General features: G+C 41.9%; 1 protein-coding gene across 4 annotated transcripts in view; it reads right to left on the reverse strand.

The window, feature by feature from the left end:
- The window catches only part of ADAMTSL3 (ADAMTS like 3), a 170481-nt gene that overhangs the window by 20452 nt on the left and 137625 nt on the right, over positions 1 to 12404 (reverse strand). For all 4 annotated transcript variants that reach the window (XR_011681472.1, XR_011681471.1, XM_071441394.1 and 1 more), the window contains exons 18-23: positions 12053 to 12245; positions 11351 to 11530; positions 10444 to 10597; positions 5115 to 6195; positions 2969 to 3096; positions 2460 to 2588 (exon numbers count right to left, since the gene is read on the reverse strand). Coding sequence is in view for 2 of the 4 variants with exons in the window: in XM_071441394.1 (XP_071297495.1) it covers positions 2460 to 2588; positions 2969 to 3096; positions 5115 to 6195; positions 10444 to 10597; positions 11351 to 11530; positions 12053 to 12245 (1865 nt within the window). In the remaining 2 variants the exon portion in view is untranslated. The remainder of the gene's footprint in view (positions 1 to 2459; positions 2589 to 2968; positions 3097 to 5114; positions 6196 to 10443; positions 10598 to 11350; positions 11531 to 12052; positions 12246 to 12404) is intronic.

The raw sequence follows: 12404 nt of genomic DNA on the forward strand, positions 1-12404 counted from the left end.
AAGACGGTTTTTTCTGCAAATACAATAAATGTTATCCAAGAGCAATTTGGAGCAATCAGTATTGATATTTATACCGTGTGTGTTGATTGAAAAGGTCTTGGCTGTAAGAATGGAATATGAATCTACCCAGAATGTATGAATATCTTCTAACACATGCTCGTGTGGGAGCTATAAAAGGGAGTTTATTATAATTAGTGGAAAAATAGTCTTGTTATAAACTAAAAAGAGAAAAGAAAGAAACCATCAGTTTGTACAGTTCAGCTAACTTTTCTTATTCTGTTCTTTGATGTTCTTCTGTTCACTAGGACACATTGGTCTTCAGCAATTCAAAGGGCTTCTTTCAATCTCAATATGATTTTTGGAGTGTGAGAGAAAGGCTTTCAAAAAGGTAAAAGAACCAAATTTGAAAAAAACTTGTACCCCAAAGGCCAACACTGCACAAAATATTAAAGTTTACATCTTCAAGAGGTCAATTTCTTTGCAAAGAAACTACAGATTGAACAACTCTAAAAAGGTCCTTTAGGTTATTCATTCTACAGAAAAAACCCTCAGAGGTCACGGCAGCCAAGAAATTTAAAAGTAATAATTCTACTACTGACATGGCACTAATACTCTTCACACACACAGACACTTTATTCACTAGATGGTTCTTCTTGTGGAGAACTATTCTGGGGGCTAGCAGGAGTCCCAAAGACCAGATGTGACCCCAGTGAGAAATCTGCATGAGCAATGTCTGTGTGGAAGGACCCTGAATAAACTCCTGGCATGGAGAACATGGAGAACACAAAGGCTCATCCAGTGATGTTTCACTCAAACTCCCAGAGCAAACCCATCCTCTGCAGAGCAGCCAGGAGGAAGGGCAGCGAGGAAGAGGTGCTGCAGATCCAGCCAAGGGCCCTGTTATCCTTACTTTTGCAGGTCAGATCATTCACATCATCTTTTATCAGCATTCACAGTGAAGTTCTCATCCTCCTACACTGCAAATGGACACATTTTTGGGTCCCACCCATCAGACAAACCTATCAGCATAAGGTGCTATTAAATTCAATCTTCTGAAACCAGTGGTTTATTACTTTCCATTAAGGAAAGAAGAACAGGAAAACTCTGCTTACATCATTGCAAAAGTTTTTCTGCTTCCAGACTAAGTGACATTTTAAGACATGCAAGCTCTATTTTATTCACAAACAGTAATACTTACTTCCTTGGCAGTGACAGGAAATAAAGCAATTAGATAAATCATTTTTTAAGTCAACACTGGTGTCTCAGCATAACTAAAGTTTGGCTCACCAATATATACAATTCTAAAGCATTTGGAAATCTACAGTCCCATGTGAAAATATTAATTTATATTTAAATTGCTAACTGCTTACCCATCCTAACAATATTAATATTAACAGTGTGACATGAACTCTCTGCTGAATTTGAGATGTAGGTCAGTTATACAAGGAGTTGCCAAACTATAGTTGGAAAATATTACTTCATCAAAGAATTAGCCTTGGTATAACAGGGAATAGCAGAGCCACATGTCCTAATACATGTCAGCCTGGCGCCACTATTGTATGCAGAGCTATTTGCATATATATATTTCTATCACTACCCTGGTTCAGTATCAACACCCTCTGATATGCATTTCCCAGCACATAAATGTGAGCAGCACACACTGGCTGCTCTGAGGTCGTTCTTTGCACTCACTTGCAACCTTCGTGGTTATTTGCACTTTCACACATCATCTTCACAAAAGGCTGAGCTCAGCTTATTAAATGTTTGACAGAATATTGCTGCTGTGACTGAAATATTACACTTTAAACCTCACAGATAGCAATGGTAAGATTAAAAAGAAAATAGGTACCTTTCCAGCAAAGGGTTAGAAAGTAAAATGCAGCAGTGAACTGCTTAATGCATGTTAATTCTGATTGATATTATTCTTCCTCCACAGATGTTGAGCTAGAAAATATCTGTATTCTCTCATAGCTCGGCACTTTCCTTTGTTTCCTCACTGCAGCTGCAGACTGATGGATCTAAAAGGTGAGTTTACTTCACCAGCAGGTTTAAAGTTCTATTAGGCTACAGCTGGAGATTTCATTTTCAGTTTTAACAATAGTCTAGACAGATGTGCATCTCCAACAGGGGTAAGGAAAGTTCTTTGATGAGCAAGTCAGCTGGCCATGCTCGCTATTGCAGCAGGACAGCCTCTCACCCTGGTGGGCTTTAAGCTCTCCAGTGGAGCCCTAGACCACTTCTTGGAAAGAAAGCCCTTTTAGGGAAACCCTGAACCTACAAATGTGTATGTAAATTGAAGTGACAGGCAGAAAAGAAATAGGTCTGGTGTGAGTGACATGCCTAATAAAAAAACCATTAATTATCAATGATTTTCAGCCTTCACTGGTAATTTATTCCAAGATAGAAGGTAAATTTCTGATCCCAACATTACAAGCAATGTCAGTCCAGCTCTTACTTACCTTTCACTGGACATTCAATCAAAATATTTGCTCCAATTCTTGCCACGATTGTACCTCCAACAACTGCTGAGAAACTGCTGGCTTCCAGATTTGTCATATTTAACACAGAGGACAAGATGACAGGCACCTCTTTGAAATGAAAGGAATAGTAAAGCTTTATTTAACTTCTAAACATAGATCTTGTATTTAAATTCATCATGTTTGGAACAGAATTCAGTCTGCAAAGCAGCAGCCAGAAGAGACAGGTGGGACAGATACAGGCGGACTGAGTTCACACCTGTTGTGGTTTTAGAGCAGCAAGACCATCTTACTGCTGCCTATGAAATCAGGCAGAGTTTCAATAAGAGAAACTATTTCACATTGCAGTGGGCATGGGTGTTTAAATGCATATATTTATACACACATATATATGTCTATGTGTGTGTGTGTATATATATATATATATATATATGTGTGTGTGTGTGTGTCTGTGTGTAAAAGCCTGGTTTTGTGGAATGCCACTGTTTTACCTGCACGCAGCAGCAGTGATGTTTCCATGTCAAAACCAGAGTCATTAACAACCAGGCATCCATAGGTACCAAGCTCCTTCTGAGTAGGATTCCGAATCTGCACTCTTCCGGTGGTGTCCAGGATCACCCTGCACAATAACCAAGGAAACACAAGGGTTACTACCCTGGGACAAACCCAGCTGAATGCCCTTGCAATAGTTACAGAGAGAGCAGCAAAGCTCCGTTTTAGGAGTTTGCAGACCCAGGGCAGCACAGGCAGTCCCAGCTCTGCCTCCTCTCTGGTGGCAGAAGGGGAGCACTCAGGGATACACTCAGGGAGGATTGCTCACTTGCAGCCCTTGGAAGGGCAGTGAGTTTGCTACCACAAACCAGGATCCCCTGGGCACAAAAGTGTGAATAAATCAGAATACCACAATTAAAAGTATTAGGCTTGGCAAGAAATCGATCTCTCCGGAGCAAGCTTGGTTTTCAGCAGGATTGGGGAAGTCACAAAACTATGGCCTGATCTGACTTTCAAATTACAATGAGGTTGGGGTTGTTGGGGCTTTTTTAAAATGTCATCATTGAAGCTAAAGTCTTCCACCAAAACCTCACAGGTGTCTTGAGTACCTTGCCTGTCCTGTGAGGAGGATCACAGCTTAGGGAAGAGGCTGAAAATCACAATTTTTCTCCTCTGTTACATCTCTCAGCACTAAGTTACATGACTTACCATACACTCAGGTCAGCCCAAAAACCTGCAGCTGGTTTTTTCCCCCCCACTGAGTACATTTACATAATAGATTAACAAAAAATAATATTAAAAAGACTTGTATCTCAACAAAACAAGCCATTTCATGCATGGCTCGAGTTCATCCTTTTTTACAAACCTGACAGATAAAAACCATTTACCTCCTCACACTCTTTCAGATGCAATGCTATTAACATCACTTTTGGATCCACACACATATATATAGATTTGTATATAGGAAACCTTACTAGGAAAAAAATTAGGAAATAAACCTACTTTGCTTAATATATGAGTTAAGAGCAAGAATATCAATCTGGGCTGAAATTAGGAAGCAAACATACTCGTGACTAAATAAGACACCATCATGTCCACAAAAATTGAAGTATCACTTGCTACAAATTAATGGAAAATGATGCACATTTCACAAAATAAACATAACTGGTGTTTATTAACTGGTGGGAGCCACATGATTCCAGAAACATTTTCAATTTTAAAATGATTTAGTTTGGGTGTCTTTGCTTTAATTGATAGCCCTGCAGAAATATATTTTTCTTGGCAGTGCATTTAATCAGTTAAATATGTTGAGAAATATCCAAAAGCATCTTTATCATTTCAGAACCAGTTTTTTCATTACTCAAGAGCTAGCTATAATTCCAAGAGGCTCACACACAAAGTTAATGTTGATATTACCAGGTGAGCTTCTAATTTATCAACACTGAAGTATTTGTTCAGTCTTGAGCAAATATCAGATTGTGACAGCTTGCTGTACTCATTTGTCACTCTCAAATGCAATTGTAATACAGGTTCTTTATTATTCTGAATTTCACTGTCCTCAACAGAAATATTTTAAAGTATTGAAAAACATCCATAAAAGCTCATATTTTTCTTTTTCAACTGAAGCTATGCAGCTCCAGGAATACTTAAATAGTGTGTTGAAGAATGGTGTGGGTACTATTGATATTTTCCCTTTTTAAAATGAGTAAGAGCTAAGACTTCTTTTCATCTATACCATGACAGATGTTTTTAATGTGTTCCCACTGTATTTAGTATCTGAACGAATCCAATAGCCTCTCTAATTTGAGGGTAAATCTGCTCTTTTTCTGACACAGCTGAAATGATTAAAGCAGATCAAAAAATACAGCCAGGACATCCAAAACACTTCACCTTATAAAAATAGTAAATTGTCCTATGTAGTATCCTGGAAATGGCCAAACACTTGGATTCAGTAAAGCCAAACAACGTGACAGACACTTGAAAGAATAAAAATAAATTACTTTACTAGAAAGATGGCAGGCCCAGTGGCCATGCTTATCTCATTTTTACAACAGTATGTTCTAATATTGCACAGCAGGGTGGATTTTTTCCGTCGACAGCGCCATAGTAAGTCATTCAAAAGTAAAAGAGAAGCTATTTACTTACTTTGCAGAGGCTTTTAATGTCTCGCCATCTTTTGTCCAAGTATATTTCACTTCACTCATACCAGCTGTTTCACACAGTAGATTGACAGCATGAGTATTCTTGGTCAGAAAAACTGTATTTCCAATTCGTACAGTTACTGTTTTGTTGAAGGAAACTTGAGGAATTTCCTTTTGCCTCATAATAACTGGAACCTTCTGGTCAAACATTAACTTATCGACCGCTTTTGTGCTGAAACGTTCGGATTCGTTTGGCAATTTGCTTGGGAGTTTCAAGGGAACTTTCTCATCCTGGGCCCCCTTCCATTTTTCAGCAGTTGGTTGTGGATGTCTGGATAATTCAGCAATCAACTGGAAGATGAGCTGGGATGCCAGGTCATCGCTGACTTCTCCAGTTTCAATGAGCTGGCTCATGTTCCTCATGAGCTCCTCGAACTGAGCTGTGTCCATGCTGTAGGCACCCTGGAGAACTGCAGCCTCCAGGCGCCTGTTCCTGAACTCTCGAGAGCTGAACTCTTCTGCTGAATTGCTCCCAAAGCTCCCAAGGTTCCTCAGGAACGGCTGATCGTTGACTTGCCTGTCACCCAGGTAGAGCTCGTTCTTCTTGCTCCACATTTGCCACATTTTGCTCATCTTGTGCCATTTGGCCCCGAGGCTGTTGGCTTCGTTGTGATCTGGGTGGCTGGGCTGGCTGGGCTGCTTTGGAGGGGCTGGGGGCTCGATGAGCCTGTTGTCAGTCCCGATGAGTTTGAGCACAAAGGTCTCGTGCGCAGAGCCCGCGATGCACCGGTACACACCGATATCCGCAGCCTCCAGGCAGTGGATTTTCAGCGAGCCTGACTTAGTGATGCCAAGCCTTTTGGAGTTTTCTAAGTGCTGCCCATCCTTCTCCCAGCGGATAAGGGACTTCTGGAACCTTCTCACGGGGCACTTAATGACCACAGATGTTTTTGGGAGTAGGTAGGCTCGGCTTCCAATGGTAAAGTTAATGCGCTTCTCCGGCCGTGTCTGAATATAAACCCGGTGAATGCTGACAATCTGAGGTCCATGGGCAGAAAACTTCGCTGGAAGCTTGGGCTTGATCTCTGCAAGAAAACAATGTGTTGAAAAGCATCTAGTCATTGGCAGTCATGCTTACAAAATCTGCTTTTCACAGAATGCTTGAAAGAGCTTTTCCTGACTTTGTTCAAATCAGACTGCAACACACAGAGCTTTTATTTGAGTCACAAAAATGCAAAAATATGAACAACATGAAACCATAACATTCTCTTGCTTTGGCCAAGAATTCTATTGCTTCTTCCCCAGATCTCCTAACAAGAAAAGGATCCATATACCTATGCAAAGGAGGTAGATAGTGAACACATATATGAAAGGATATGTACACATACTATATATTACTCCATGTATATGTTCATATTCCAGTTATATTTCCTACAGCTGCCTCAGAAAGGCTAGGCATGATGGAAATGAAAAAACCGAATTAAAAAAATGTGAACACATTATCACTTTCCCCACATTTGAGCACTGTTGAGTGCAGAATGACCTAAATAAAACAAAATCTATCCAAAATGTAAGGCTCCCCTTGACTCTTATTTAAAATGTTGGCTGGCTGTGCTGGTTGCCTGAGTCAAGCCAAACTGATAGCAGTGCAGGAGGTGAAAGAAACAGTCAGTGAAGACACAGCACATGGAACAGGCAAAGCCACCCTGTAATCACATGCTGAGGCTAATTCATTAGGGTTGAAAGATGAGTTGCTGACAGTATTGTGCCAAGAAGGCAGGGAGGGAAGCGAGGGAAGAGAGAAATAGGGCAGAATTCTGAGAGGCTGAATAGAGCGATCAGAGATGAATTACAAAAGCAGGCAATAACAGCATAAAGCTTTGTGCAGGCTGGGTAGAGACACACAGGGTATTATGAAACTGCTCCTGCACTGAACTACAGGCACCTGGATGCTGGAAGGTTTCTGGGGAGCTGCCTGGATGAAGATGCTGGAAGGTTTCTGGGGAGCTGCCTGGATGAAGATGCTGGAAGGTTTCTGGGGAGCTGCCTGGACGAAGAGCACCACGGCAGGCTTTCCCAGCAGAGCTGGGAGGCACAGGGGTGTTTTGGATGCAGAGCTCGGGATGCCGCTGTGCTGACTCAGCGCTGGCAGCAGCAGCGCCCGCTTTGATCGGCGGAGCGAGCCCGGCTGGGAGCGCCGGGCAGGGAGGGACCGAGCGCGGCAGGACAGGGACGCGCACACCCCGAGCCCTGCCCGGCCGGGTCCGATCGGCCACACGGGAAGGGTCGGGAAACAACGCTGCTGGTGCTAGAAAACAGCCCCGCAGCGCTCGGTGACCCAGCGCTTTGGTATGTGACGGAGAGAAAACTCAGAGCCCGCAGAAGGAGCTGATGGCCAGGAAATGGACACAGGCATCAAAACATTTCTCAGCTCGTCTGAATCTGAAATCGGTGCTGCTTTTCCACTTGGGAGGTACTTAAATAAAAAGACAACTAGGCTGATGGCACAGAAATGATACCCGAAAAACTGAGTATACATGTGCTACAAATATGCTGTGAAGAAATAGGTGAAAAGCTAAACGCTTCAAGCATTCAATAAGTGTGTACACTATAGGAACTACACCCTGGAGTGCGTTCTTATGCTTATAAAACAAAATGGTTATTTTCAATGTTTTGGGTAATGAGTTCAGACCTGTGGGGATATCATGGTTTCATAATTACACAGCTTTTAAATCGGCATTTGTTATCCAGACACAAGGTTCCCTCAACCATTTCACATGGTACAACAATTAAATTGTTTTAGGCACTCAGTTTACTAAAATTATTAAAGTAGTGTCCTGTTTTTAATAAGTTATTGGGCCCCAAATATTTCTTTTCAGGGAAGCGTTCCAGTATTAAATATTCTATTTCCAAAATCCAACTTACAGACACAGTAAGTGTAACTTTAAACACACAAATTAAAATACTTCAGGCTGTGGTCTGTTTACACTAGTTATTCCAGCTTAGAATTAAACCCAGTGTATACTTATAAATATGTTAACAAGTCTCATCCATTTCATTTCTTTAAAAAAGACAGACCACTAACTCTCATTAGCAGCTCAACACTAAAAGGTGTGTGTATTTTTACTGGTGACTGGTGAGCAAGGCTGAGAGTGAAACAAAGTTCAGAGTTGTGGATGGCAGGCCATATAAATATATAAGGTCACATGAATGTATGAGGCCACATAACTTTGCATTCTCTAGGTCCTTACTGTCATTCAATCTTGCAGCTGCTGAGGTAATGGACTGTTTGGGAGGGTAAAGGTAAATCTTATGGAATATGTGCTGGAGCCTTTGGACCTCATTATCACCTGGTAGAAATCCATCTGCATTTGTGACCTGTAAGGGTCCTGAACAGCTTCAGCTGGGTTTCAGATCCTGGTGACCTCAGGGCTAGACTGGTGTTATTTCCTATTTCTCAGAGCCCGGAGTCAGGAATGTTTCTACTTAATAAGCACTCCTAAGTCAGAAAACAGCCACAATTACCAGTCTCAGGGTAAAAGATTAAGTCTAAAATGACTCAGCATTGTCATGAGACAGTAAAAAAGGCACTCATGTGAGCCACAGAAGCATCACCTTGAGGAGGGAGATTTAGAAACTGCTCTCCAAAGCAAGAACCCCCAACAGCACTCACACCACACTGCTCCTCACCCATCCACATCACTCCTTGTCCTACAGAGGACATGTAGATGCAGAGGAGATGCCTCCTGCATGTTCCTGGGAATCCAAAGGCTGCTGCTGTCCCAGCCCTGGCTCCTTCTGCAAGACTCAAGCAGGAACTGCAGGTGTGGAGCAGCCTCCCACCCTCCCCTGCCCTCCTGCTGCATGTGAGAGAATCCCCAGGCAGATCCGAGCTGCAAAGGCTCCCTTGCTCCTCAGGGAGGTGGAAATGCAGGGAGAGGACAGTGATTCTCTTTATGGCTTTGATCTGCTCCCATTCTGGCCCATGTTGCTCCCTCTGCAGCCCTGTGTGCTGCTCTCTAGGCACTGTGCTGGAAGCTGACATGGTAACATTAATATCAGTCTGAACTAAGCAACTTGCAAAGCAGCTCCACTGCCATTCAACTATCCACAATTAATTAAATTCAGATAGATATGCAACTCAAAATATTTTATTAAACCTTATGCCAAGGACATTCCTGAAAGTCCACAGGGCTTTATTTAAGTGGAGTTTTGAACCTCAGGATTTTGGCATGTTAATCTGAAATGCAGGCCAGGAAAAGAAGTTTCATATTATGTATGAATCAGTAATTATTCTATTTCTTATGTTGTTTTGTGAATAATTTTTAAAGCAAAGCTTCAAAATGTATGAAGTAGCTATTTTTTCACAACACTGTGAGTTGAGTCAAAACATGGTTATATCTGACCTGTGATCAGAACCAGGCCACTGACAAAGGCTTTTTGTTTTCCCCCAGCTCAAAACTAAAAACTTTTTTCCCCCTGTTCTCTCACCACCTCAACACCACTCCCCAAATCTGCAAACCAATACTCTCCATTAAAAAGAAGAGGAGCACAGGTTCACACATAAGGAACCTGCATTTAGATCTGCCTATTCTAAATTAGTGTATGTAATTGAACACACTCTGTATCACAGAGGGTTTTCCATCACTGTTAAACAATTAGTGCAACTACCATCAGTATCATAACCCAATTGTGCCCAAATTGTACAATTTCCACAGACAATCCTTCCGAAAAGATTCTTATATAGACAGTAATAAAACATCAGATTTTTCAAATAATGTCTGTATTGTCACCATTCTCTGTGCAGCTAATGAAGCCAAGATTGTAAATTTTACAGGGAGAGATAGAAATTATACCTAAAATTATCACTGGCACAGAGTTTCAGGTTTTGAATTCCACCATGTTAAGCAAAATGTCCAGTGTAATACAAACATACAGAGAAAAGACAAGGCAAAACTGGATTCTTATCTTTTCTAATGTCCTTTCTAATTTATGTTAAATTTATTATTTTTTTTCTCTTTTTTTCCAGTTGGAGTAGTGTAAATGATAAAGGAAAAATCAGATCAAATGGTGCATAAGAGTGAGGGTGAGAGGTATGCACCATAATATATATTCAAAAACTACTTCTTGGGATCATAACCTTTGTTTTTGAGTGGTGGAAATAAAACTAAAAGCAATCCTGTTATTACTGGTACAGTAATTTTGACACTCAGTTAGTGCCAAGTTATGTTGTGATAGTATAGGGAGATGAGTGAATTAATGTGCATACACATTTCTCTTTATAAATAGATCATTCCAAATCAGCAAGGAACTAGATAAATTCACATACTTACTGTTGCAGGCATTCATCTGACAAGACCTTACAAGCAGTGAAGGAGACAGAGAACTGCACATCGATCCATTTAATGTGACATATTGGCCCTTTGCTGTGAGGTTTTGGCAGGCAAGTTTCCTTCTCTGGATTCCAACACCACAGCTTACTGAGCACTGTGAAAGGAAGGATGCAGTCAAGCTAAACTTGGTGCTCCACACCACACATGCTAATTTTAAACTAGTTTTTTTTGTGGTGGTTTTCTTTTAATATTTTTTTAAATTTTTTTTAGTTCTGAAAGAGTACACACACTCTACTTCATAGGAATCCTTGTTTTATCTAGTTATTAGACTGTAATATTAGTTATTAAACTCTCTCCACTTTTCCAGGCAATAAGAATATAAGAGAGACAGTTTTTCCAGCAAGCAAGTCATGAATTAAAGTAACATGACAGTGTTTATGCCCAGCCATGGGCAAAACAGAGCAATGAGATCTGGTACCTGAGAGAAACAACTCAGCAGGTTCTAAACAGTCTCTGGTAAGTCTCTCAACCCTCTCTGAAACTGTAATTGCAGCTTCTAAATTCAATTTTCTAAATCATTTTGAATGGGGAGTGGTAGCAAGCTTGCATTAATCAGGAAAGGAGGAGGATGTATTCCAGAATAATGCAAAGATTTGCTTTTTGGAAGCTGTACCATGAAATTATTGATAGCACACATGTCTGGTGGAAAGCATGCAATGGCCTGCAGTGACTGAAGCACTGTGGTCAGTCTGGCTGCAGGCAGGCACGCACAGTTTAGTTCAGGCCAGGCTTTGTGACAGCTTCAGCTGCCCTGGCAGCTCCAAACAGCTCATGGACCCAGGCAGAAACCTTCAGAGCTTTTGTTACAACGGAGCGTTTTGGTTCACCATCATTGAGGTTTGCTCACCTTGGACCATTCTCCAAAGACCAGCTGAGGAGGGCAATCAACTTTTGCACAGGCTTTACTAGCTGGCAATTTGGGTTCCTGGCAGGTGTCATCAGGGAGTTTCAGGAAACTTCCATCTGTCAGCAGCTGCTTACAGGACACCCTGCGGGTCTGAATCCCTCCTCCACAGGTACGTGAACACTAAGGAGGAGAATCAAATACAGCATTTACACCTGCATGGACATCTCTGCCCCTGAAAAATGACATCTACTTTCAATGAGATATCAAGCAGCATGGAAAATTCAATGTTAAAATATTTAATATATTGGAGATGAGAACTGGAGATAATATGTCAAGCATACTACTGAATGCATGGAAGTAGTAGAAATCTGAGAGAAAAACATGCATCTTATGCATAAATCTATGTCACTCACCAGTTAATACATCAAAAAAAGAAAAGAAGGTTATAGTGTTTAGAGAGCATAGGGAGAGACATAATGTATGGAATAACAGGTATCCAGCTTCCTGAAAGCCTAACAAGGAGTTCCACCTCATCCTGTGATTACTCATCAGCACAGGAGTCCAAAGCAATGCTTTTGGGTTAGTTTGTTCTATGATGGAAGTCGAAACACACACAGAAGGTCGGGAGCTGCCTTCCATGCAGAAAAGTCAAGTCCCTGGCCAGAGGAGCCCATTCAGACTCTTCCCGTGACCCAGCCATACCTGTTGCCATTCCTCAGCGTGCCAAGCAGGGGGACAATCAATCTGGTTGCAGGCTTGCAGAGAAGGAGGCTTTGGCTCGTGGCACTGGTGGGCAGCAGGAGCGGGCGCCCCGGGCTGCTGGCAGGACACGGCGCGGCTCTGGATCCCCACCCCGCAGCTCGCCGAGCAGCGGCTCCAGGGGCCGCTCTGCCACCTGCCCCAAAACACACCAAAAGCTCTCCTGCAGCAGCCCACCTCACCCTGGGCAAGGAGCACTCTCACCCAGACAGAGCCCAGCAAAAAGCACAGCTGCAGGCACAGTTATTGATCGACGGCTAAAACGCCCCTTTGGTTTGGCCGGAGCACAAAAGTA

This window comes from Agelaius tricolor, unplaced genomic scaffold, assembly GCF_023055355.1.
Source record: "Agelaius tricolor isolate 1412-34295 unplaced genomic scaffold, bAgeTri1.0.p SCAF_16, whole genome shotgun sequence".
In the NCBI taxonomy this organism is placed as follows: Eukaryota; Metazoa; Chordata; class Aves; order Passeriformes; family Icteridae; genus Agelaius; species Agelaius tricolor.